The sequence below is a fragment of the Microcaecilia unicolor genome, chromosome 3 (genome assembly GCF_901765095.1).
Source record: "Microcaecilia unicolor chromosome 3, aMicUni1.1, whole genome shotgun sequence".
NCBI lineage: Eukaryota > Metazoa > Chordata > Amphibia > Gymnophiona > Siphonopidae > Microcaecilia > Microcaecilia unicolor.
In genome coordinates this window covers 141,618,183-141,644,535 of record NC_044033.1, presented here as the reverse complement: position 1 = coordinate 141,644,535, position 26,353 = coordinate 141,618,183, and the positions used below count along the sequence as shown (strand labels likewise).

General features: G+C 49.5%; 1 protein-coding gene across 3 annotated transcripts in view; it reads left to right on the top strand.

The window, feature by feature from the left end:
* The window catches only part of STRN (striatin), a 370,558-nt gene that overhangs the window by 65,298 nt on the left and 278,907 nt on the right, over positions 1-26,353 (top strand). For all 3 annotated transcript variants that reach the window (XM_030196411.1, XM_030196410.1, XM_030196412.1), the window contains exon 2: positions 15,055-15,158. In XM_030196411.1, coding sequence (XP_030052271.1) covers positions 15,055-15,158 — 104 coding nt within the window. The remainder of the gene's footprint in view (positions 1-15,054; positions 15,159-26,353) is intronic.

Genomic DNA, 26,353 nt, shown 5'->3' with positions numbered 1-26,353 from the left:
GAAGGGACCTAAATGCCAGTTTCCACTGTGGGAACGTATAAGTCACCCCCAAAGCCACTCCCCATTTAGTCAAAAAGTGTTCTACCGGGTTTGTATATGAAAGTAAAGTTCCATATATTTATTTATTTTATTTATTTATTTGTAGCATTTATACCCTGCTCTTTCCTGCTCGATAGGTTCAGTGCGGCTTACAGAGTATGGTACAAAGTATCACAGATACAATACAAAGTATGTTACAAAGTATCACAGAGATAACATAGCTATATAGAGTGGGACAATAGTAAAAGATGTGGGGAAAGAATTGAAGTGTGGGTAGTACTTGTGGTTTGGTCTAGTTTCAAGGATTAAGTCGGGTCGTTTGGGTAGGCTTGTTTGAAGAGGTAAGTCTTCAGCAGCATTCGGAAGGTTAGGTGTTCATTGGTTTTTTTGGATATGTCTAGGTAAGGCGTTCCAGAGTTGGCTGCCTATAACAGAGAAGTTGGATGTGTAGTAGGTTTTGTATTTGAGGCCTTTGCAGTTGGGAAGATGAAGATTGAGATGTATTCGGGAAGATTTGGACCGGTTCCTGGCTGGAAGATCGATCAAATTGGACATGTAACTTGGAGATTCACCATTGAGGATCTTGTGGATCATTGTGTGGGTTTTGAAGTTTATTCTTTCCTTGATAGGGAGCCAGTGAAGTTTTTCACGAAGTGGTGTTGCGCTTTCGAATCGTGATTTGCCAAAAATGAGTCTGGCTGCTGTGTCTTGGGTGGTTTGGAGTTTTTTCATGATTTGGGCTTTACAACCGATGAAGATTCTGTTGGCAGTAGTCGGCATGGGTAAGTACTGTGAATTGTAATAGATTGCAGAAAGTTTTCTGTGGGAGGAATGGTTTAACTCTTTTCAGAATCCACAACATGTTGAACATCTTCTTCGTCATGGCTTTTACATGAGTTTCTAAAGTTAGGTGTTTGTCTAATGTTACTCCTAGGATTTTTAGTCTCAGTATGCTACCCCTCCCCCCCCACCATCAAACCTCTTTCTAACTTAGTTTCAGGCAGGCTGAGCTCTCCCTGCGTCCTTCGATTTATGAAGTCTCGCACTTGATAGTATTGGAAGGCTTGCAGGGGGGGATAACCCATGCTCCCTGCGAAGTTCTTCAAAAGATATCGTCCTATCCTCCTCCCATATTTGTCCTAGTTCACATAGTCCTTTGTCCTCCCAATTGCGGTAAGCAGTATCTTGCATGCTCAGCCCAAACTGGGGAGCAAATCGGAGGAACATGTGCCCAAAATATCTGCGCCCTGGGAAAAACTTTTCTCGGAGTTTGCCCCAGGTAAGCAAGGGCCACCGCATCAAAGGAGGACTTTTCTTAATTATCTCCCCCAGCTCCGTTTTGGTCAGCCAGGGTATAGCCCTGAGTGGAATGGGTCCCATCCAGCCCTGCTCAATCTGTGTCCATAGTTTCCCTGTGTCTGTGAATCATGCTGCTATTACTCTAAAATGTGCTGCCTGAAAGTACGACACAAAGAAAGGGGCCTCCATCCCTCCTCGCTCCCTTGGCTGATACATGACTTCCCTTCTAACCCGTGGGGGGTCTTTTTTTCCAAATAAATGAGATTTTGTTCTGAAGGCCTCGTAAAAAGTTATCTGGGACTAAAATAGGTAATGCCATGAAGAGGTATGCTTGCTAATTTTTAAAATGTTTAGATGTGATTTTGCAGCTGATGGCTTTTATGGAGAAATTTGTCTTACCAGATAATTTTCTTTTCTTTAGTTGTTGACACCATTCTGCACAAATGAGTGTTATCCCATTCTGCCAGTGACAACACTAGCTTCCTTGTCATCAAGCAGATGAATCCATTACGAGTGGGTTGTGTCCATCAACCAGCAAGGGGAGATAGAGAGCACTGAAAAACCATAGTGCCTCATGGCCAGCTAGTTCCATCTGCCTCTTCAGTATTCTCTATCTCCCCAGCAGGGTGGACGCAGCTTGTTCAAGCTCCTTCAGAAATCTGCCTGGGGTGGCTCCTGTGCTATTGCCATTTGTAGCAGGGGTGTTGTGGCTGATGGTGCCCACTTTAAAGGCACATAGGTACGCCCTTTCCCTGCCTTACCCGGCCCCCGATGTGGGTGTAGACACATAGGCAAGCCCTGTCCCTGTCTTTGCCCACACTGTGGATTCAGGCACATAGGTTCGCCCTTTCACTGCCTTACCCATGCTACTGATCCTCCAGAGTGGAAAAAGTTGCATCTTGCGCTGTTGCCGCTAACTTTCCTCACAGCGTCAAAAAAAAAAAAAGTCGCTTCGTGCTGTTGCGCTGCGATCCAAGAAAAGAAGCTTTCCTTCAGTTTGTGTAGCGGATCGGAGCTCTGTCGACTCGATCCGTAGAGGTAAGAGCATTTTGAAGCTCCTCCGGGGTGGGCCCGCGTTCGGGGCGATTTTGGCGCGAATCCGCCATTTTGAATTTCCTGCCATTTTCGGCGATGGCTGCGGAGGTTGTAAAGCGCTGTTCCCGTTGTGGCAAGCACAGATCAGCAGCAGGGCTCTGTAAATTGTGCTCTTCTGACATCAGAGCTGGCCCGAGCATGGCGAGCGAGGTTTCTTCCCGCTCTGTGGAGCTGGCAGCGGGCGCCATTTTGGAACAGCATGGCGCGACCCCCGCTGAGGCGGAGGGGTGTGAGCCTGGAGGGGAGCCTCGAATGGAGGCTAACATGAGAGACATTTCCCCCGGACTGGAACCGGGAGGCCAGGGTGAGCCATTCTCCCCTGAATTTGTTTTACTGCTGCATAAAGCATTTATGTTAAAAAGAGCTCTCCCGCAGGGGTCTCAATCCGCCCGGCTTCCTATGTCCCCTCCAGTAGAGCCCGGCCTTGAATTACCGTCAGGTGCGTTTTCCCCTGACAGATGGCCGCAGGACAAGTGCAGAAGGGTGGATTCCCCTTCAGAGAGTGGCGCACCCCCGTTTTCCCCCTCGTGGTCGGGATGTGAGGAGTCTGAGGGGTCTGGCAGGCCCTTGTGGTCTGGAGAGCCAGAGGAAGGTGCAGGATTGCCACTGGATCCGGATGATCCTTCCGCGGTGAGGATTTTCCACCGCGATGAGCTGCCAGCGCTGATTTCTAATGCACTGCAGGCCCTCTCTATTGAAGATCCTGCGAGTGCTGAGCTCTCCTCTGCTAATCCGAGGATGACAAGTACTAAGAAGCCTGCTCGAGCCTTTCCTTTGCATGACTCCATCCAAGAGCTTATTTCAGCTTAATGGGCTGACCTCGAGGGGCCTTTGAAAGTTGCCAGGGCTATGGGGCAATTATACCCTCTAAGTGAGGAGAATTTGGTGCGCCTAGCTGTGCCTAAAGTGGATGCCCTAGTCACAGCTGTGACAAAGAGAACTACCCTCCCGGTTGAAGGAGGAGTTGCCCTGAAGGACATGCAGGACCGACGCCTTGAATCAGCTATAAAGCGGTCCTTTGAGATTTCAGGCCTATCCTTACGGGCGTCTGCATGCTGCTGTTACGCTGCCCGAGCCTGCCTTGCTTGGTTACAACAGGCAGTGGAACAGCCCGGAGATGGAGCGGAACCCCTTGCGGAGTTGGCACCGCGGATGGAGTCGGCCTTGTCTTTCTTGGCTGACGCCATTTATGATCTGGTCATAGCTTCGGCTAAACAGATGGCTGTGGTGGTGGCGGCTCGCCGCCTGTTGTGGCTACGGCATTGGGCGGCTGACATGGCCTCTAAGCGAAGGTTGGTGAAGTTGCCCTTTTGAGGCCTTCTATTTGGTGAGGAGTTGGAGAACATTGTTAAAGGCCTGGGGGATGCTAAACCCCAGCGCTTACCCGAGGACAGGCCGCGGCCTTCCTCCAAGGGTCAGGCGGTTCCCTCCTCTTACAGACCTCGCTTCAGAGAAGCTCGAAGGTACCGCCTGCGGCGTTCTGCTGGGTTCACTTCTCGTGCCTGTTTTCAGCAGAGGAGCTCCTTTCGCTTGGACAAGCATTCTGCAGCAGCTGGCTCAAGGCCTGGAGTTCAAGGGCAACCCTCTCAATGATGGTGCGCTGGCCCTCTCCTTGCTCCCTGTTATAGGAGAACGACTTTCCCTCTTTCATGAGGAGTGGGCCAAGATTTCCTCAGATCAGTGGGTCTTGGACCTGATCAGAGATGGCTACAGAATAGAATTCAATGCCCCGATAAGAGATGTGTTTGTGGAGTTCCGATGCGGTTCTCCTGCCAAACGGACGGCAGTAAAGGAGACCTTACAAGGCTTGATTCATCTAGGGGCGGTGTGCCCGATGCCTCCCGCCGGACTCGGCTCTGGCCGTTACTCCATTTACTTTGTGGTGCCGCGAAAAGGAGGGTCTTTTCGGCCAATCCTAGACTTAAAAGAAGTCAACAGGTCTCTGAGAGTGCGGCATTTTCACATGGAAACCCTGCGCTCCGTCTTTGCGGCGGTACAGCCAGGAGAGTTTCTCACGTCTCTGGACCTGAAAGAAGCTTACTTGCACATACCAATTTGGCCCCCACATCAGAGATTTCTGCGTTTTCCGGTGATGGGAAAACATTTCCAGTTTGGGCCTTGCCTTTTGGCCTCGCCACAGCTCCCCGAACCTTTTCGAAGGTAATGGTGGTAGTAGCTGCCTTTCTCAGGCGAGAGGGTATTCGGGTTCACCCGTACCTAGACGACTGGCTCATCAGAGCGGACTCTGCAGAAGAGAGTCATCATGTTACTGCCAGAGTGGTCTCAGTACTGCAATCTCTGGGCTGGGTCGTCAATTTAGCCAAAACTCACCTGACCCCCTCTCAATCTCTAGAATATTTGGGGGTCTGGTTCGACACAGCCTCGGGGTATGTATACCTACCCGAGCAAAGGCTGTGCAAGCTTCAGAACCAGGTCTGTCTGCTCCTGAGGATGTCTCGCCCGCGAGCTTGGGACATTGTCCAGCTGTTAGGATCGATGACGGCCACCTTAGAAATGGTGCCCTGGGCGAGAGCGCACCTGAGACCTCTGCAGTGTTCCCTGCTTCAATGATGGTCTCCAGTATCTCAGGATTATCAATGCAGAGTCACGTGGCTCCCTGCGGCCTGACTCAGTATGGAGTGGTGGCTCTCAGACAGCATGCTTCGGCGAGGAATGCCGCTAGCGCTCCCCAATTGGTGCCTGGTGGTAACAGATGCCAGCCTGAAGGGCTGGGGTGCACATTGCCGGGGAAGGCATGCCCAGGGTCTCTGGACACCCGAGGAGTCGGCGTGGTCCATCAATCGCTTGGAGTTGAAAGCGATATTTCAGGTGCTTCTGGCCTTTCAATTGACCCTGGAAGGATTGGCTGTCAGAGTTCTGTCGGACAACACGACAGCAGTGACCTACATAAATCGACAAGGCGTCACTCAGTGTCAAGCACTGGCCACAGAGGCCGCTCAGATATGTCACATAGAGGCTACACATCTCCAAATATCTCATTCCAGTGGCCAAATGGTAAGCCAGAAGGAATCTGGATCTTCCATGACTACCGGCCTTGCCAGAACAGACTCTGAAACCTTGAGCAGTAGAAGAGTATCCTCCACCAACAGGCACCAGAGAACTGCATACCATGGCTTGCAAGGCCAATCTGGTGCCACCAGTGGAACCAGATGAGCATGACAAACAATCCTGCACAAGAGACGGCCTATCAGAGGCCATGGAGGGAAGACATAGATGGGCTTCTCCCATGGCCATGTTTGAACCAGGGCGTATATTGCTGGAAGGCCGGCTTCCTCTGCTGACTGATCCAGGATGCCATCAAGTTGAACTGAGGAGGGCCCCAGTGATCCAGAATGAGCTGAAAGGCCTCTTACCCCAGCTCCCACCTTCTCAGATCCAGGAGGGAGTGATTGAGAATTTTTGCTTGTATCTTGTCCTTACTTGCAATGTGAACCGCTGAAAGGGTCTTCAGATGGGTCTCCTCCCACTGATACATTGCCTCCAGGGCCACCACCCTTCTTATTTATGTATACCACCACTGTGGCAGTGTCAGACATAACTGTTGCCGCTTTCCTTTCAAGCAGTGGCTGAAACTCCTGCAGGGCTAGGTGGACCACCCAGGACGCCAGGTGGTTTATGGACTAGGACGACTCCTGGCTCAATCAAGTGCCCTGAGCTCCCCAACTGAGGAGATTTGCATCTGTGGTGACCAGATCCCACTGCGGGGGATCCAGAGGAACACCTCTCAACAGGTGAACTGGACTGTCCCACTAGGTTAGATTTGAGCCTCACCTTGGGCGGCAGAGGAAAATGGAAGGCCAATGCTGATCATGACAACAGAGCCCACTGCAGAGGGTGCATATAGGCCATCGCCCAAGGCATAACCTCCAGTATAGTCGCACAGCCCATGAGCTGGAAGTAATCTGAAAATATAGGCTCCAGAAGATTGCACTATTAGGCGCAACTGTGCCTGGAACTTCTCTGCTCACTCCTGCGGAAGAAAAACGTCCCTCTGGCCGTGTCAAAGCAGACCCCAAGATACACCATGGACTGAGATGGGGCCAGATGACTCTTGGGTCGATTCACTCTGCAGTCTAAGGATTCCAGGAAGGAATACCACCCCAACACACAAAAGTGCAGATGACTCTTATGATGATCTGCAGTGTGAGTGCAGGAGTGGCCTAGTGGTTAGAGTGGTGGACTTTGGTCCTGGGGAACTGGGTTCGATTCCCACTGCAGGCACAGGCAGTTCCTTGTGACTCTGGGCAAGTCACTTAACCCTCCATTGTCCCAGGTACAAATAAGTACCTGTATATAATATGTAAGCCGCATTGAGCCTGCCATGAGTGGGAAAGTGTGGGGTACAAATAAAATAAAATAAATTGACCTTTGAGGTACCTAAACTGGTCTCCAAAGCCAAGTTGGCCTGGATCAGCCAGTGGTCCAGTCAGGGATGAACTCGAATACCCTGATGCCAGAAATGCACAGACACCACTCCATCACCTTGGAAAAAATATGGGGTGCCGTAGCCAGGCCAAAGAGCAAGTCCTGAAGCTGAAAATACCACTCCAACACACAAAAGTGCAGATGACTCTTATGATGATCTGCAGTGGAGAAGTGGAGGTAGGCCTCCGTGAGGTCCAGGGAAGTCTAGAACTCCCCTGGCTGCAATGAGGTGATAATTGAGCAAAGCATTTCCATCCAGAAGCACTGGACTCGCTGACAAGCATTCTTTCCCTTGATGTCCAGGACGAGATTAAAGGAACCACCTTTCTTCAGAACTATGAAATAGATGGAGTACCTGTCCAGGCTGCCCTCTACCAACGGAACAGGTTCCACTGCTCTTATATCACAGAGATGCTGAAGGGTAAGAGCGATGATCTGGCTTTTTAGATCCAAGTCTTGCAGAAAGGTCATGAAAGCATCTGGAACTGGACGGGCCCACTCCATGGAGTAGCCCACTAGACCATCTCCAGAACTCATTGTGGACCCACTCATTGTTGAAGTAGTAGTAAGAGAGCCTGCCTTCCCCGGAAACAGTGAGGTGCTAAGTGACTATGGTCCCACCTGTTTGGGGCCTTGACAGGACCCCTACTTGAAGGACCTACTCTGCCCCCCCTTGAGCTGAAGGGTGCCGAGTGGACCTGAAGCAGCCCCCAACCTTTTGAGGCTGAGGATCTCTGCGCACAGGACTAAGCCAAAGCCACACACAGTGGCACTAAAAAGTAAGACTGGATGCTGCACAGCGAAGCTGCGATCTCAGCCAGATATGGTCCTGAGACTGTGACCTGGGAGCAGCCATTAGACTCGACCATGCTGTGCGGCCAGCAGAGCGGGAAGGTAGGTCATGGATAGGAGCACCATCAGCATGACCTACCACCTGCTGAAGGTAGAGAAAAATACTGGATTGTTCAGGGAGCACCTCTTCTTATGCTGGTGTTGTTGCTGGCAGAATTCAGTTTTCTCTACCTCCACCTGCTGTTAGGAACGGATAAACACCATTCTCCGAGGACAAGCAGGCTGCTTGTTCTCACTGATGGGTGACGTCCACGGCAGCCCCTCCAATCGGAATCTTCACTAGCAAAGTCCTTTGCTAGCCCTCGCGCGCACCGCGCATGCGCGGCCGTCTTCCCGCCCGAAACCGGCTCGAGCCGGCCAGTCTTCTTTTGTCCGCACTCGGTACGGTCGTGTTTTCGCCGTGTCGAGCCCCGGAAAGTCGACCTCGCGCGTCCTTTTTCTTCGACGTGTTGTTTTTTCTTCGGAAAATCTCTCAAAAGTTGTTGGGAAGTGCTCCGGAAGCCCCCTCGGGTTTCGCTTTGCCCCTTCCCGTATTTTCAGTCTTTGCCCCGGTAAGTTTTCTTTCGTCGTCGGGGTAGGCCTCTTTTCGGCCTCGGTCGAGATTTTTTCTCCCTCAAAGTTTTGGTGCTCATTTTCGTCATTTCGGATTTTGATTTCGCCGGCGTGATTTTTCCGCCCATGACATCGAAGCCTTCCAGCGGCTTCAAGAAGTGCACCCAGTGCGCCCGGGTAATCTCGCTCACTGACAGGCACGCGTCGTGTCTTCAGTGTCTGGGGGCCGAGCACCGCCCTCAGGCCTGTAGTCTCTGTTGTTTGTTGAAAAAGAGAACTCAGGCGGACTCAGGTAGCGAGATTGGCCCAGTGGAACGTTTTGTTCTCGGGCTCTTCGTCGGCATCGGCACCGGGGGTATCGTGTGCATCGACGTCTTCAGCGTCCAGAGCTTCATCCTCGGCCGCCAGTGCATCGAGTGCATCGAGGCATCGGCCCTCTGCATCGGCGCCGAGACATCGGATAGCTGCATCGACGTCGGTGGTACCGGGACCTCGTCTGCTGATGTCGTCGGACGGTGGTGCATCGTCAGGAGTGCAGGTGAGGGCTGTCCATTCCCCTGCTGGTGGCGGTGAGCCTTCGGGTGGGTCTCCCCCTACCCTGAGGGCTCCTGCGGTACAGCCCCCCCCGAGACCGACCTCCTTCGGCCTCGGCCCCGAGGAAGCGACGGCTGGATTCTACGTCCTCCTCGTCGGTACCGGGAAGCTCCGGTGACATGCTTCGTTCCAAGAAGTCGAAGAAGCATCGTCACCGGTCCCCTTCCCGTGTCGGTACCGAGAGCTCTGGGTCGCCGAGGGAGTCGGCACCCAGCAGGCATCGGCACCGAGAGGACCGCTCACCCTCTGTTCAGGAGGTGTCGATGCGCTCCACTCTGGACAGCCCGGAACAGCCTCCACGCCCGGAACAGGTTCTGACGTCGACGCCTGCATCGACTTCCATGCCTTTCTCTGCAGCCGCTCTGAACGAGAGCCTCTGGGCCGTTCTCCCAGAGATCCTGGGAGAGCTGTTGCGCCCTACCCCTCCGGTACCGGCGGTGCTTGCGCCACCGGTACCGTCGAGCGTGGCGCCGGCTGGCCCATCGCCCGAGGTGAGGTCTCCGGCGTCGGTACCGCGTGCGGTGCCGGCTGCCGTCGCCTCCCAGGAAGGCTCCCCGACTACGTCGGCGGAGGGAGCTTCGCCGATGCGGGCGAGGGAGTCTTCCTCTTGACGCCCCCATCGTGGACGTGGCTCCACGGAGTTGAGTCGGGCACGGTTGCAGACACAGGTCCGTGAACTTGTGTCTGACACCGAGGGTGAGGCCTCGTGGGAAGAGGAAGAAGACCCCAGATATTTCTCCGACGAGGAGTCTGAGGGTCTCCCTTCCGATCCCACTCCCTCTCCTGAAAGACAGCTGTCTCCTCCTGAGAGTCTGTCTTTCGCTTCCTTTGTCCGGGAGATGTCTACGGCCATCCCCTTCCCGGTGGTTGTGGAGGACGAGCCCAGGGCTGAAATGTTTGAGCTCCTGGACTATCCTTCTCCACCTAAGGAAGTGTCCACTGTTCCCTTGCACCATGTCCTAAAAAAGACATTGCTTGCGAACTGGACAAAACCCTTAACTAATCCCCACATCCCCAAGAAGATCGAGTCCCAGTACCGGATCCATGGGGACCCAGATCTGATGCGCACTCAGTTGCCTCATGATTCTGGAGTTGTGGATCTGGCCCTAAAGAAGGCTAAGAGTTCTAGGGAGCATGCTTCGGCGCCCCCGGGCAAGGACTCTAGAACCTTAGACTCCTTTGGGAAGAAGGCCTACCATTCTTCTATGCTCGTGGCCAAAATTCAGTCTTACCAGCTCTACACGAGCATACACATGCGGAACAATGTGCGGCAGTTGGCGGGCTTGGTTGATGCTCTCCCCCCTGAGCAAGCCAAGCCTTTTCAGGAGGTGGTCAGGCAGCTGAAGGCGTGCAGAAAATTCCTGGCCAGAGGGGTGTATGACACCTTTGATGTTGCGTCCAGGGCCGCTGCTCAAGGTGTGGTGATGCGCAGGCTCTCATGGCTGCGTGCCTCCGACCTGGAGAATAGAATCCAGCAGCGGATTGCGGACTCGCCTTGCCGTGCGGATAATATTTTTGGAGAGAAAGTCGAACAGGTGGTAGAGCAGCTCCACCAGCGGGACGCCGCATTCGACAAGTTCTCCCGCCGGCATCCTTCAGCTTCTACCTCTACAGGTAGACGATTTTTCGGGGGAAGGAAGACTGTTCCCTACTCTTCTGGCAAGCGTAGGTACAATCCTCCTTCTCGACAGCCTGCGGCCCAGGCTAAGCCCCAGCGCGCTCGCTCTCGTCAGCAGCGTGCGACTCAGCAAGGCCCCTCGGCTCCCCAGCAAAAGCAAGGGACGAGCTTTTGACTGGCTCCAGCAGAGCATAGCCGACATCCAAGTGTCAGTGCCGGACGACCTGCCAGTCGGAGGGAGGTTGAAAGCTTTTCACCAAAGGTGGCCTCTCATAACCTCCGATCAGTGGGTTCTCCAAATAGTCCGGCAAGGATACACCCTCAATTTGGCCTCAAAACCTCCAAATTGTCCACCGGGAGCTCAGTCTTACAGCTTCCAGCACAAGCAGGTACTTGCAGAGGAACTCTCCGCCCTTCTCAGCGCCAATGCGGTCGAGCCCGTGCCATCCGGGCAAGAAGGGCTGGGATTCTATTCCAGGTACTTCCTTGTGGAAAAGAAAACAGGGGGGATGCGTCCCATCCTAGACCTAAGGGCCCTGAACAAATATCTGGTCAAAGAAAAGTTCAGGATGCTTTCCCTGGGCACCCTACTTCCCATGATTCAGGAAAACGATTGGCTATGCTCTCTGGACTTGAAGGATGCCTACACACACATCCCGATACTGCCAGCTCACAGACAGTATCTGCGATTTCAGCTGGGCACACGTCACTTCCAGTACTGTGTGCTACCCTTTGGGCTCGCCTCTGCGCCCAGGGTGTTCACAAAGTGCTTGGCTGTAGTAGCAGCAGCACTTCGCAGGCTGGGGGTGCACGTGTTCCCTTATCTCGACGATTGGCTGGTGAAGAACACGTCCGAGGCAGGAGCCCTGCAGTCCATGCAGATGACTATTCGCCTCCTGGAGCTACTGGGGTTTGTAATAAATTACCCAAAGTCCCACCTTCTCCCGGCGCAGAGACTCGAATTCATAGGAGCTCTGCTGGATTCTCGGACGGCTCGCACCTATCTCCCAGAGGCGAGAGCCAACAACTTGTTGTCCCTCGTCTCACGGGTGCGAGCGTCCCAGCAGATCACAGCTCGGCAGATGTTGAGATTGCTGGGCCACATGGCCTCCACAGTTCATGTGACTCCCATGGCCCGCCTTCACATGAGATCTGCTCAATGGACCCTAGCTTCCCAGTGGTTTCAGGCTGCTGGGGATCTAGAAGACGTGATCCACCTGTCCACGAGTTTTCTCGAATCCCTGTATTGGTGGACGAATGTCCAATTTGACTCTGGGACGTCCTTTCCAAATTCCTCAGCCACAAAAAGTGCTGACCACGGATGCATCTCTCCTGGGATGGGGAGCTCATGTCGATGGGCTTCACACCCAAGGAAGCTGGTCCCTCCAGGAACGCGATCTACAGATCAATCTCCTGGAGTTGCGAGCGATCTGGAACGCTCTGAAGGCTTTCAGAGATCGGCTGTCCCACCAAATTATCCAAATTCAGACAGACAACCAGGTTGCCATGTACTACGTCAACAAGCAGGGGGGCACCGGATCTCGCCCCCTGTGTCAGGAAGCCGTCAGCATGTGGCTCTGGGCTCGCCGTCAAGGCATGGTGCTCCAAGCCACATATCTGGCAGGCGTAAACAACAGTCTGGCCAACAGACTGAGCAGGATTATGCAACCTCACGAGTGTTCGCTCAACTCCCGAGTGGTGCGTCAGATCTTCCAGGTGTGGGGCACCCCCTTGGTGGATCTCTTCGCCTCTCGAGCAAACCACAAAGTCCCTCAGTTCTGTTCCAGGCTTCAGGCCCACGGCAGACTGGCATCGGATGCCTTCCTCCTGGATTGAGGGGAGGGTCTGCTGTATGCTTATCCTCCCATTCCTCTGGTGGGGAAGACTTTGTTGAAACTCAAGCAAGACCGAGGCACCATGATTCTGATTGCTCCTTTTTGCCGTGTCAGATCTGGTTCCCTCTTCTTCTGGAGTTATCCTCCGAAGAACCGTGGAGATTGGAGTGTTTTCCGACCCTCATCACGCAGGACGAAGGGGCTCTTCTGCATCCCAGCCTCCGGTCCCTGGCTCTCATGGCCTGGATGTTGAGAGCGTAGACTTTGCCTCTTTGGGTCTGTCAGAGGGTGTCTCCCGCATCTTGCTTGCTTCCAGGAAAGATTCCACTAAGAGGAGTTACTTCTTTTTATGGAGGAGGTTTGCCGTCTGGTGTGACAGCAAGGCCCTAGATCCTCGCTCTTGTCCTACACAGACCCTGCTTGAATACCTTCTGCACTTGTCTGAGTCTGGTCTCAAGACCAACTCTGTGAGGGTTCACCTTAGTGCAATCAGTGCATACCATTACCGTGTGGAAGGTAAGCCGATCTCAGGACAGCCTTTAGTTGTTCGCTTCATGAGAGGTTTGCTTTTGTCAAAGCCCCCTGTCAAGCCTCCTACAGTGTCATGGGATCTCAATGTCGTTCTCACCCAGCTGATGAAACCTCCTTTTGAGCCACTGACCTCCTGCCATCTGAAGTACTTGACCTGGAAGGTCATTTTCTTGGTGGCAGTTACTTCAGCTCGTAGAGTCAGTGAGCTTCAGGCCCTGGTAGCCCAGGCCCCTTACACCAAATTTCATCATAACAGAGTAGTCCTCCGCACTCACCCTAAATTCTTGCCAAAGGTCGTGTCGGAGTTCCATCTGAACCAGTCAATTGTCTTGCCAACATTCTTTCCCCGTCCTCATTCCTGCCCTGCTGAACGTCAGCTGCACACATTGGACTGCAAGAGAGCATTGGCCTTCTACTTGGAGCGGACACAGCCCAACAGACAGTCCGCCCAATTGTTTGTTTCTTTTGATCCCAATAGGAGGGGAGTGGCTGTAGGGAAACGCACCATATCCAATTGGCTAGCAGATTGCATTTCCTTCACTTACGCCCAGGCTGGGCTGGCTCTTGAGGGTCATGTCACGGCTCATAATGTTAGAGCCATGGCTGCGTCGGTAGCCCACTTGAAGTCAGCCTCTATTGAAGAAATTTGCAAAGCTGCGACGTGGTCATCTGTCCACACATTCACATCTCATAACTGCCTGCAGCAGGATACCCGACGCGACAGTCGGTTCGGGCAGTCAGTTCTTCAGAACCTGTTTGGGCTTTAGGATCCAACTCCACCCCCCGAGGGCCCTGTTTGTTCTGTTCCAGGCTGCACTGTCAGTTGGTAAATTTTTTTAGGTCAATCTCAGTTATGTCCTCGCCGTTGCGAGGCCCAATTGACCATGGTTGTTGTTTTGAGTGAGCCTGGGGGCTAGGGATACCCCATCAGTGAGAACAAGCAGCCTGCTTGTCCTCGGAGAAAGCGAATGCTACATACCTGTAGAAGGTATTCTCCGAGGACAGCAGGCTGATTGTTCTCACAAACCCGCCCGCCTCCCCTTTGGAGTTGTGTCTTCCCTTCTCTTGTCTTGCTACATATGAGACTGGCCGGCTCGAGCCGGTTTCGGGCGGGAAGACGGCCGCGCGAGGTCTAGCAAAGGACTTTGCTAGTGAAGATTCCGATTGGAGGGGCTGCCGTGGACGTCACCCATCAGTGAGAACAATCAGCCTGCTGTCCTCGGAGAATACCTTCTACAGGTATGTAGCATTCGCTTTTGTGCAGAACAGTGGAGCTGATGCTAAGAAAGCTGTTTTATTACAGCTCTTTTGAATATTATTTTTGTAGTATCTATTTTTTTGTAATGCATTCTCGGTATTATGTACACTTTGCTAGCCACTTAGATCTGTATGTAAACGGGATACAGGATTTTATAAATAACACTTGCATTGTGCCAAAAGAACTTCCTTCTGGGGTTCATGAGATGTTATATATTGGCAGCTTATCCAGTGTGCTTGAAAATTCATTTTATTTAGGCCCGTGGTACCCAGAATGATGGGAAATACTTTGTTCATCTTCTGCTACATTTTTTTTGGTTGTGGACTGTATTTATTGGTATTTGAGGATCTTTTCTCTACATGATTCATAGAGTAAGCTCTTTGAGCAGGGACTGTCTTTTTTTGTGTATGGTGTACAGCGCTGCGTATGCCTTGTAGTGCTATAGAAATGATAAATAGTAGTAGTAGTAATTGCTTGGGTCTGACTCCTCTGTGTTCAGTGCCGTTCTGGTGATTTTTGTTTTTCACACCTGTGTTTGGTTTGCTCGCATCTTTTTATCAGTTGGAATGGGGATATCCCATGTGACCATAACCTCATTCTCCATAATTCTTTTAGGTCATGGTCCCCTGAGCCTTGGAAAGTCTGAGTTCTGTTTTGTTACAGTGGGTCAGAAATTTAGTTAGTGTGTATGGAAAATTGTGTGGTTAGGGCAGTCAATGAATAGTATCCTGAAAGAGAAATTAGCAGTTATGTTCCTGAACCTGGGTAAGCTAGTTCCAATGTAGATTAAGTGCTCCCCAATTCTTTGTTTTCTTCTTTCTTCCATAGCAAGAATTGCTATGAGTAGAGAATTGCATCTAGCAAACCTGTCTTTTAATACATTTTCTTTCCATTTTTTTACATGCTGTATTATGTTTTTATTTATATTTTTGCAGGCCCAGATTGCCTTCTTGCAAGGTGAAAGGAAGGGACAAGAAAATCTCAAGAAGGATCTGGTCAGAAGGATCAAAATGCTTGAATATGCTCTTAAGCAGGAAAGGTACCGTACTTTTAATCTTCCTTTTACTGAAAGTGCCACTTTCATTTTCTGCAAGAAACAGATTCTGCTGTTGTGTCTTCTCTTAAAATCCTTATAGGAAGATTGTCATGAATGCTAATCTGTTTTCAATTCATGTGTATTGGTGAAAGGCAACAGTGAAAATTGTTCTGTTCACAAGCCAGATTTTGAGTCAGGCACACAAGTGGGTGACATTGCTTGTTGCAGGGGCAGAACAACTGTCTGAGAGCTTTAGAAATTAGTATGAAGTCCTGAGTGTGCGTGGCCCTTCCCACATGCAGTGGTCTCCTCGGTTTTTTTTTTTTTCCCCTCAGCTGAACAGATGCTCAACAAAGCTCTCCTGGCATCTTTCATGTCTAATTATTTCCAATGACTATCTTAAATCATTTTTTTCTTTTTGTTTTTATTCCTATGTGTTCTGTATGGCTCTGAAATTTGGGTTCAGGCCATGCTCAAAATGTGGTGGGAAAACTCCAGAGACCTATGTTAAATGCTCAATCTGCTTGGGTGCAGATCATGAGAATTACCATACTAAGTCAGACCAAAGGTCCATCAAGTCCAATATCCTGTTTTCCAGCAGTAACCAATCCAGATCACAGGTACCTGGCAGGGATTTCAAAAAGAGAGCATTGCCATGCTATGTATCCCCTAGGATATGTACTGGCTTTCTCTAGATCTGTCTTAAAGGTTTATGGACTTTTCCTCCAGGAATGTATCCAAACATTTTTTTTTTAATACATAAGTACTTAAGTATTGCCATACTGGGAAAGACCAAAGGTCCGTCAAGCAAGCCCAGCATCCTGTTTCCAACAGTGGCCAATCCAGGTCACGAATACCTGGCAAGATCCCAAAAAAGTACAAAACATTCTATACTGCTTATCCCAGAAATAATGTATTTTCCCCAAGTCCATTTAATAATGGTCTATGGACTTTTTCTTTAGGAAGTCGTGTAAACCTTTTTAAAACTCCGCTAAGCTTAACCGCCTTTATCACATTCTCTGGCAACGAATTCCAGAGTCCAACTACATACTGAGTGAAGAGCACTTTTCTCCGATTCATTTTAAATTTACTACATTGTAGCTTCATTTCATGCCCCCTAGTCCTAGTATTTTTGGAAAGCATAAACAGACGCTTCACATCTACCCATTCAACTCCACTCATTATTTTATAGACCTCTATCATATCTCCCCTCAGCCGCCTTTTCTCCAACCTGAAGAGCCCTAGCCGCTTTATCCTTTCCTCATAGGGAAGTCGTCCCATCCCCTTTATCATTTTCGTCGCCCTTCTCTGCACCTTTTCTAATGCCACTATATCTTTCTTGAGATGCGGCGACCAGAATTGAACACAATATTCGAGGTGCAGTCACACCGTGGTGCGATACAAAGGCATTATAACATCCTCATTTTTGTTTTCCATTCCTTTCCTAATAATACCTAACATTCTATTTGCTTTCTTAGCCGCAGCAGCACACTGAGCAGGAGGTTTCAACGTTATCATCAACGACGACACCTAGATCCCTTTCTTGGTCCATGACTTCTAACGTGGAACCTTGCATGACGTAGCTATAATTCGGATTCCTCTTTCCCACGTGCATCACTTTGCACTTGTTCACATTAAACGTCATATGCCATTTAGACGCCCAGTCTCGTAAGGTCCTCTTGTACTTTTTCACAAACCTCCCGCGATTTAATGACTTTGAATAACGTTGTGTCATCAGCAAATTTAATTACCTCACTAGTTACTCCCATCTCTAGGTCATTTATAAATATGTTAAAAAGCAGCAGTCCCAGCACAGACCCCTGGGGAACCATACTAACTACCCTTCTCCATTGAGAATACTGACCATTTAAACCTACTCTCTGTTTTCTATTTTTTAACCAGTTTTAGTCCTCAATAGAACACTACCTCCTATCCCATGACTCCTCAATTTCCTCTGGAGTCTTTCATGAGGTACTTTGTCGAACACCTTCTGAAAATCCAGATACACAATATCAACCGGCTCCCCTTTATCCACATGTTTGTTCACCCCTTCAAAGAAATGTAGTAGATTGGTGAGGCAAGATTTCCCTTCACTAAATCCATGTTGACTTTGTCTCATTAATCCATGCTTTTGAATATGCTCTGTAATTTTGTTCTTTATAATAGTCTCTACCATTTTGCCTGGCACCGACGTCCGACTGACCGGTCTATAGTTTCTTGGATCTTCTCTGGAACCTTTTTAAAAAATTGGCGTTACATTGGCCACCCTCCAATCTTCCGGTACCACTCTCGATTTTAAGGATATTTCCTTATCCTATTAGACCTACTAGAAATGGTGATACTAAGGAATGCTTTGTGACACCTTCCTACCAGTAGATGCAGGTAGATATACTGATGTGTTCCAGTGATATCACCAGTATAAAGGCTGGTGCATACTGGAGTCTTTCAGTATTTCTGCACCTCCAGTAGATGTTGAGGTTGGGTTTTTGTAGTAGGTCATAGGGGAAGAATTAGAGTAATCAAGTCCATTAATGACCAAACTCTGCACAACTAAGCAAAATCTGTTCTTGATAATTGTGATTTTAGTTTCCCAACATTTACTACTACTACTGTTAGCATGTCACCTCTCATTTAGATTACTGCAATCTGCTTCTTGCTGGCCTCCCACTTAGTCACCTCTCCCCTCTCCAGTCGGTTCAAAACTCTGCTGCCCGTCTCGTCTTCCGCCAGGGTCGCTTTACTCATACTACCCCTCTCCTCAAGACCCTTTTTTTTTTTTTTTGTTACATTTATACCCCGCGCTTTCCCACTCATGGCAGGCTCAATGCGACTTACATGGGGCAATGGAGGGTTAAGTGACTTGCCCAGAGTCACAAGGAGCTGCCTGTGCCGGGAATCGAACTCAGTTCCTCAGTTCCCCAGGACCAAAGTCCACCACCCTAACCACTAGGCCACTCCTCCACTCCACCCTTCACAGGCTCCCTATCCGTTTTCGCATCCTGTTCAAACTTTTTCTACTAACCTATAAATGTACTCACTCTGCTGCTCCCCAGTATCTCTCCACACTCGTCCTTCCCTACACCCCTTCCCGTGCACTCCGCTCCATGGATAAATCCTTCTTATCTGTTCCCTTCTCCACTACTGCCAACTCCAGAGTTCGCGCCTTCTGTCTCGCTGCACCCTACGCCTGGAATAAACTTCCTGAGCCCCTACGTCTTGCCCCATCCTTGGCCACCTTTAAATCTAGACTGAAAGCCCACCTCTTTAACATTGCTTTTGACTCGTAACCACTCGCTTCCACCTACCCTCCTCTCCTCCTTCCTGTACACATTAACTGATTTGATTTGCTTACTTTATTTTTTGTCTATTAGATTGTAAGCTCTTTGAGCAGGGACTTCTATGTTTGTGCAGCGCTGCGTACGCCTTGTAGCGCTATAGAAATGCTAAATAGTAGTAGTAGTAGTAGTAGCGCTACCAGATGCACGCAGCGCTGAACAATTGACATAGAGAGAACATTTGAAGCTTAATTATTGCTTGACAAATTTGTGGTTGAAAAGTCAAATTTGAATCCACAATTACACTATAGATTGATTTGATATCCATATCCTATATAATAATTTGCACCTCCAACGTTCTACGTCTGGATGCCTGGGTTCGTAACACAATTCCCATTGGTCCGCCCTCGCGTCTAAACGTGATGACGTCAGAGGGCGGATCAGTGAGAGGGAAGGGAAGCCAGCACCAGCCAGCCACAGAACGTTGGAGGTGAGGCTAGAATTGCGGGAGAATTGCCCCCCTCTCTCCCCCCTCTGAGTTCCAGGCCCCCCTCCCTCCCTCTCCTCCGAGTGCTAGCCCGTCCTCCGTTGCCCGCCCTCTTTTCCCAGTCCTCCGCCTGCCCCTCGCCTTCCTGCGTGCTGCCCAGAATTTAAAAGTTCTTACCTCGGGGTCAGGCGGTAGCAGTGAAAGGCGAGCAGGCACGGCGCTTCAGCCTGCCTTCCCTTCTCTCTCAGCTCTGCCTCTGGTCCCACCCTTCCAGAAATAGGAAATGAGGGCGGGACCAGAGGCAGAGCTGAGACAGAAGAGAAGGCAGGTTGAAGCGCCGTACCTGCTCGCCTTTCACTGCTGCCGCTGGACCCCGAGGTAAGAACTTTTAAATTCTGGGTGGCACGCAGGAAGGCGAAGGGCAGGCGGAGGACTGGGAGAAGAGAGCAGGCAATGCAGGTCGGGCTAGCACTCGGAGGGGAGAGAGAGAGAGGGAGGGAGGCGCGGGGGACTGGAACTCGGAGGAGAGGGGGGCATGGTACTCGGAGGAGAGGGAGGGGAGGGGGGCCTGGAACTCGGAGGGAGGGAGGGTGGGGGCATGGAACTTGGAGAGGGGGGCCTGGAACTCGGAGAAAAGAGAGAGGAGGGGCCTGGAACTCTGATGAGAGGGAGAAGAGGGGGGCCAGGAACTAGGAGGGAGGGGGCCTGGAACTCGAGGAGAGGGAGGGAGGGAGGCCTGGAACTCGGAGGAGAGGGGAGCCTGGAACTCGGATGAGAGGGGGGGAGGGAGGGGGCCAAGCTGGAACTCGGAGGATAACCTTGCTAGTGCCCGTTTCATTTGTGTGAGCAGCGGGCATGTTTTAATAGTATCTTTATAGCTCAAACAAGTGGTGGAAGGTACAATATCATTGTAAATCTCTCCAAACAATATTTCAGTCTTACATTTAACTCTTAACTTATGTGCTTTCAACCAATCATCTGTTTCTTTAAAAACTGATTTTAATCTCTGAATTAATGAATCATTCCAGTATCAAATCCAACAGAGAAATGATCATCATCTGCATAAATACAATAATGAAGATTCAAATATTTTAATTTCTGACCCAAATGACTTAAATATAAATTTAAACAATATAGCTGAAAGCGCTGATCCCTGTGGGACTCCAGTCTGTAATTTTCGTAGCAGAGATTTGATGGCTGACTGATTTCTTGCTGTCATACAAAAAAAAAAAAAAGAATGAAACCATTCTAATACTTCACATACTTTAAGCATTCAAAAGAATTGCTTAGTTCACCATATCAAATGCTGCAGGTATGTCTAATAACACCAAAAAGTAGTAGTAACAATGGTTCATACCTTGTCTCAACATCAGCAGTAGACAATAATGCACACTCTGTATTATGTTCTTTCCTAAATCCAAACAGAATTAGATCAAATACATTTTTTCCAAGAAGGTTTTCAGTTGTTTTAAAACAACTTTTTCAATGTTTGAAAATCATTGGTAAAGATGTGATAGTCCTAAAATTGCTAGAGAGATCATAATCTATATTATGATTTTTAATTAAAGGCCACACAGAAGCTATTTTTAAAATTGTTGGAAGATTTCCTTGTGTTAAGGAAGCATTTAAGATGGCAGTACGAGCAGGTGATAATCTTAATCCTGCAGTTCATAGTATCACCAGGAAACATAAATCAGCACTTGAATTTATTGGTCACAGCGATCTCAAAATGACTTTCACCTTCATTTCCTTTAACCTTCTGAAATTCAGTCCAGGGTATCCTCTTCCACTAACTCATCTAAAAAGGAACCTCATCAGATAACTTCTTGATTTTATTCTCAAAATAATTACTAAAAATTTTCAGGTTCAAGAAAAATAATCTTATCAGATATTTCATTATCCTTAGTCAGCATTCTGTGAATCCCAAAAAGCTGTTTTGGTCTCAGTGCTTCCATAATTATCTTGATAGAATTCCTCTTTCTTTACTACATTCTATAAAAGATTCTATTAAATCTTTATCTCTAGTTCCTTAGTGCATGCAGCAGATGAATCCAGTAACTGCTGCTGAGTTGTGTCCATCTACCAGCAGGTGGAGATAGAGATAACTTAAACTGAAGTGAGTTCTACTGGACAACCAGCCCCTTCAGTAGCCAGTATATATCTATCTCCTCAGGTGGTGGATGACTTCTCATCAGCTCCTGTACTCTTCTTCTGGGGGTTTCTTCTGGGCTGTTGGCCAGTTGAGAGCTGGGGGTGTTTGACCGCTGCTGGTCCTCTTTGGAGGCATACCTGTAGCGTTGGGTCCCTGCTTCACCCCGTGATCCCCTGTTTTCTAGCTTTGTGACTGGCTGTTTCTCTGCCTTTCTTACCAATTAAAAAAAAAAACAGCCTGTGTGAAAAAACAAAGAGGTTCTGACATGAACAGAACTCTGGTGTTTCTCTTGGCCCACAGTGCCTCTCTGGCATCAGCCCTGTGCTGGGTAGTGCTGCCTTGCTCTAGACCACTTTGCAATGAATACTTGATTTCTTTTTTGCTTGCTCTGTGGTTCCACGATGTGTGCGTTGTTGGCATGGTGGCAGAAGTTGTAAAGTGGTGTTACCGCTGCAGGAAAAGGAGACCCGCAGCGGGCATCTGTTTGGCTGGCTGGCTGCTCGGAGCCCTTGGTGGAGGACACTTCGTCGGCTTCAGGACTGGCCATTTCCCATGCTGACCCTTCGGGCATGTGTGCTATTTTGTCTGCTGGCGCTGCTGCGACTCCCACCGATCAGCTGATGGCGGTGTCGGATCCCTTGTGTGGTCCTGCGGTTTTGGCCTCTTCCTCTGCAGGGGTTCCTTCTTCTTTGGCGGCTGCTCCTAGTCCTTCTAGTAGGACTGGTAGAGCTGGGGAGGGATTTTCCCCAGAATTTACTCTTCTCCTTCATCAAGCATATCTTTTGAAGCGGGCCCTTCCTCAGTCATAGCACCGCGCTGATTCCTCCTCCCTGGGGTGCTCCTTTCAGGATTTTGGGAACCCCCCTCCCTGGAACCCCTTGAGAACTCTTCTCAGAAGAGGAGGCAAATAGATGAGTCTGAGGCAGGGTCGGTGGTCCCCCTTATCCATTCACCTTCTCTTGCTGTCCTGTTTGGGGACTCCCTCCGTCCCTCTTGTCTTGAGCTAGAGGAGGGAGAATTGTTCCAGGAGGAGCCAGATGATCCCACTGCTGTTCACGTTTTTCATAGAGATTAGTTACCGTCGCTTATCAACAGCGCTTTAGAGACCCTAAATGTGGCTGACCCGGAGTTGGCTAAGGCCGCTGCAGTCAACCCTAAGATGGCCAGCATGAGGAAGCCTTCTAAGGCATTCCCAGTACATGAAGCCATTCAGGTGCTCATTTTGGCTCAGTGGTCAGACCTGGGTGGGGGTATCTGGGGTTATAAGACTATGGCCCATCTTTACCCAGTGGTCGCTGACCAGACAGATAAGTTTGGCCTCCCTACTGTGGATGAGCTGGTGACGGCGGTTACTAAGAAGACTACCCCTCCCGGTGGAGGGTGGTGTCTCTCTTGCAGGACAGATGTTTGGAAGGTGTCTCTCTTGCAGGACAGATGTTTGGAAGCGTCTTTGAAGAGAGCTTTTGGGGTGTCCACATTAGCCCTTCAGGCCTCTATTTGTAGTTCATATGTGGCCAGGCTGTGCCTCAGCTGGTTCAGCTTTGGAGCAAAACCTGGAGGCAGCTTCAGCCTTGGGATTGGTTTGATCCCATTTAGAATTTGGACTGGCCTACTTGGCTGATTCCCTTTATTATTTTGTCTGACCTTGGCCAAACAGATGGTTCTGGCAGTTTCTTCTCAACAGCTGCTGTGGCTCTGCCACTGGGTGGCAGACTTGGCCTCTAAGCAGCGCCTCACTAGGTTACCCCATTGGGGCAAGCTCCTGTTTGGTGAGGACCTGGAGAAGATTGTGAAGGATCTGGGGGACTTCATGGGCCATCGTATTCCGGAAGATAGACCCAGGTCCGCTTCTTGGGTTGGGTGCCTCCCGACCTCGTCTTCGGGAGGTTTGGTGGTACCACTCGGGTCATTTCAGTGCCCCAGATTTCAGCAACGGTCTTCCTTTTGAGGGGACTGGAAGCCTACAGTGACTGCAGCTTGTCCCAGGGTCCCTGGACGTTTCTCTCAAGGATGGGGCACCAGTCCACTGATACGGAGGGTAGGGGATCAACTGACCCTTTTCTATGAAGAGTGGGCCAAGATTACTTCGGACCAATGGGTATTGGATATCGTTGGAATCCTTTGTGCTTATCCCATACATTCCTGAATTCCATTATTGTTTTTGACTCCAGTATTTCCTATGGGAGGGCATTCCAGGCATCCACCACTCTCTTTGTGGAAAAAGTACTTCCTAACATTACTTCTAAATTGCGCCCCCCCCCCCCCCCCCAATCCTGTAGTTGTACTGCTTACCCTTCTCTGGAAAAGGTTTGTTTGCATATTCATATCTTTAATGTGTTTAAACATCTGTATCAAATCTCCTCTATTCCTCCTTTTCTCAAGGGCAGGTGTTCTCACCATGTCCTTGGAACGTACCTATCCAGTCAGACTCTCAGGATACCCACAGTGAATATATACGAGATAGATTTGTATAAAGTGAAGATAAATTTGCATGCACTGGAAATCCATGCCTTAACACTTTGTGCCAAACCTTCTTTAAAACAGTTTAAAATTGACTTAAAGACCTGCCTTTTCAACCTTGCTTTCACACCAGACTGAGAGTTTGTCTTGATTCCACAGGGATTTTTGCCTTACTTTATTTTTCTTTCTTTCTGATACTCAGACTTTTTCTGCTTTACTATATTTAGCTATTTGATTCTTTGTATGTTTGAGTCTACTCTTTCCTATCTGATATTGTAATTCCTTTCAGTCTTTGTTTTTGTTGTAATTTTTAGATTGTACACTGCCTTGGTCTGTTAGTCAGCAAAGGCGGTATAGAAAGTAAATAAAATGAAAGAGACCTACAGGATAGAAAGGTAGAAGGCTCCCTGAAACAAGCCTTTGAAGTGGCCTCTTTGGGCCTTCAAGCGACAGTGTGCAGCTCGTTTGTGGCAAGAGCATGCCTGAAATGGCACCAGCAGTTGGCAACACAAGACGAGCGCCATAATGCCCAGCTGGAAGTGGGGTTGGCCTACTTGGAGGATGCTATTTATGACATGTTATGGGTCTCGGCACACAGTATGTCTTTGGCTGTTGAGGCACGTTGGCAACTCTGGTTGCAGTATTGGGCAGTGGATGTTGAGTCAGTCTAGTTAAAATGCCCTTTTGGGGCAAATGACTATTTAGAGAAGATCTCAGTAACATGGTGAAAGAACTGGGGGAAATTAAGCCACAGCAGTTGCCAGAGGATAAGCTGAAAGCCTCTGGTTGTCTGTCATCAGGGGGCTCTCAATTTTGATTTCGAGACAGTAGATGGTATTGGCCTGGTCATCATCAACATGGTCAGAAGTCCCGCTTTCAGGCATGCCAACCTTCTTTTTGTGCAGACAGGAAATCTTTCTCTCAGCTAGGGTGCCCAATGCCTCCAGAGCTTTGCAATGATGTGAGGCTGGTCCACTTTTTTCTCTTCCTCTGGTGGGAGGATGTCTTTGAGAGGAGAGGGCCAAAACATGTCAGACCAGTGTGTTCTGGATAGTCTTACAGAGGGTTACAAGTTGGAGTTCTCCTGCCCCTTGCTTCTGGTTTGTGCTCTTGGCTTTCCCTAAATGTGGGCTATTTAGATTTAATTTTAATTTTGGTTTTAGTATTAGTATGCATCTATAGTTTCTTTTTTGAGCTTTTTTTTTTTCCTACAAAGGTACATTGTTGTCATGTCCCCTACCTCAATGCAAGCGGCGTCCTCTGGCTTTTGCGGGGTCCCATTGACACGCACACTTGACTGGCACAGCCCTGAGCTATGTGTGTGTAGTTCTCCTATGGGTTGGCTCAGAGAAACAGTGGTTGCAGGCTCCTTGATTGCTGTGCTTCCGTGCACCTGTGTCTGTTCTCTCTCGTTGCTTGGCTTTCCTTTCCTTATCAGCTGTGTGTGCTGGTTACAAGCTCCTTGAGATTGCTTTGCTTCCATGCACCTGTGTCTGCTCTCTCTCTGCCTGGCTTCCCTTTCCCTATCAGCTATGTGTGGTGACTGAGTTCTTGTAGGAACATTCTTTGTCTTCCCTTGTTTCTCTCCTGTTGGTCTCACGGTTTCCTCCTCCTCCTCCTGCTGTTATCCTATGGCTGTGCTCCTTCTCCCTGCCAGTTCCTGCTGATGTCAGATGCCAGCACATTATTAGCTGAGCTCTTCCTGGACTCCATGCTTCGACTTCTACTTTGGTAGGTGTTACTTGCTCTGTAGTTTGCTTCTTATCTACTTGTCTCTCATTGCTGACTTTGCCTGGACCTGGATTACTCTCTTGCCTGCTGCCTGCCTATTGACTTTGCCTGTATCTGGATTACTCTCTTGCCTGCTGCCTGCCTATTGACTTTGCCTGTACCTGGATTACTCTCTTGCCTGCTGCCTGCCTATTGACTTTGCCTGTACCTGGATTACTCCCCTGCCCTCTGCCTGCCTATTGACTCTGCCTGCTTCAGGATTATTCTCCTTTCTGCTGACCTCTTGGCCGAATCCCTTGGCGCCCTTTTCTCATCTCTCCACGTAAGTCCTGCCGGCTGCCTGCACCTGGGGGCTCAGCCTCCGGGGAACGGTGGTCACTGCAGCGAACCTTGGGGTTGCCCAGCTGCCAAGCAGAACCTGGGTTCGCTACATCGAACTCGGCAGCACTCTATTTAGTACAAGAACTCACAGGGCAGTTGTATTGAATTTGTGAAATGCAGTAAAAAAAAAAAAAAAAAACAACCCCCCCCCCCCTCCAAATTTCATCCTGCACTCCATATTGTTGGTACCTAGGTGTATCGGACAGACCTCCCCAGCACTACGTAAGATCTTGACTAGGTGGTGCTTGAATTCTGCCAGCTTTGTACTAGGCAAGCAAGTAATCAAGTGATCCTTGCACCCACCAGCCATCTATATGTCTAAAGATTGAATCACCTACTACTACTACTACTACTATTTAGCATTTCTATAGTGCTACAAGGCATACGCAGCGCTGCACAAACATAGAAGAAAGACAGTCCCTGCTCAAAGAGCTTACAATCTAATAGACACAAAATAAAGTAAGCATATCAAATCAATTATTGTGTACAGGAAGGAGGAGGGTAGGTGGAGGCAGGTGGTTACAAGTGGTTACGAGTCAAAAGCAATGTTAAAGAGGTGGGCTTTCAGTCTAGATTTAAAGGTGGCCAAGGAAGGGGCAAGACGTAGGGGCTCAGGAAGTTTATTCCAGGCGTAGGGTGCAGCGAGACAGAAGGCGCGAAGTCTGGAGTTGGCAGTAGTGGAGAAGGGAACAGATAAGAAGGATTTATCCAT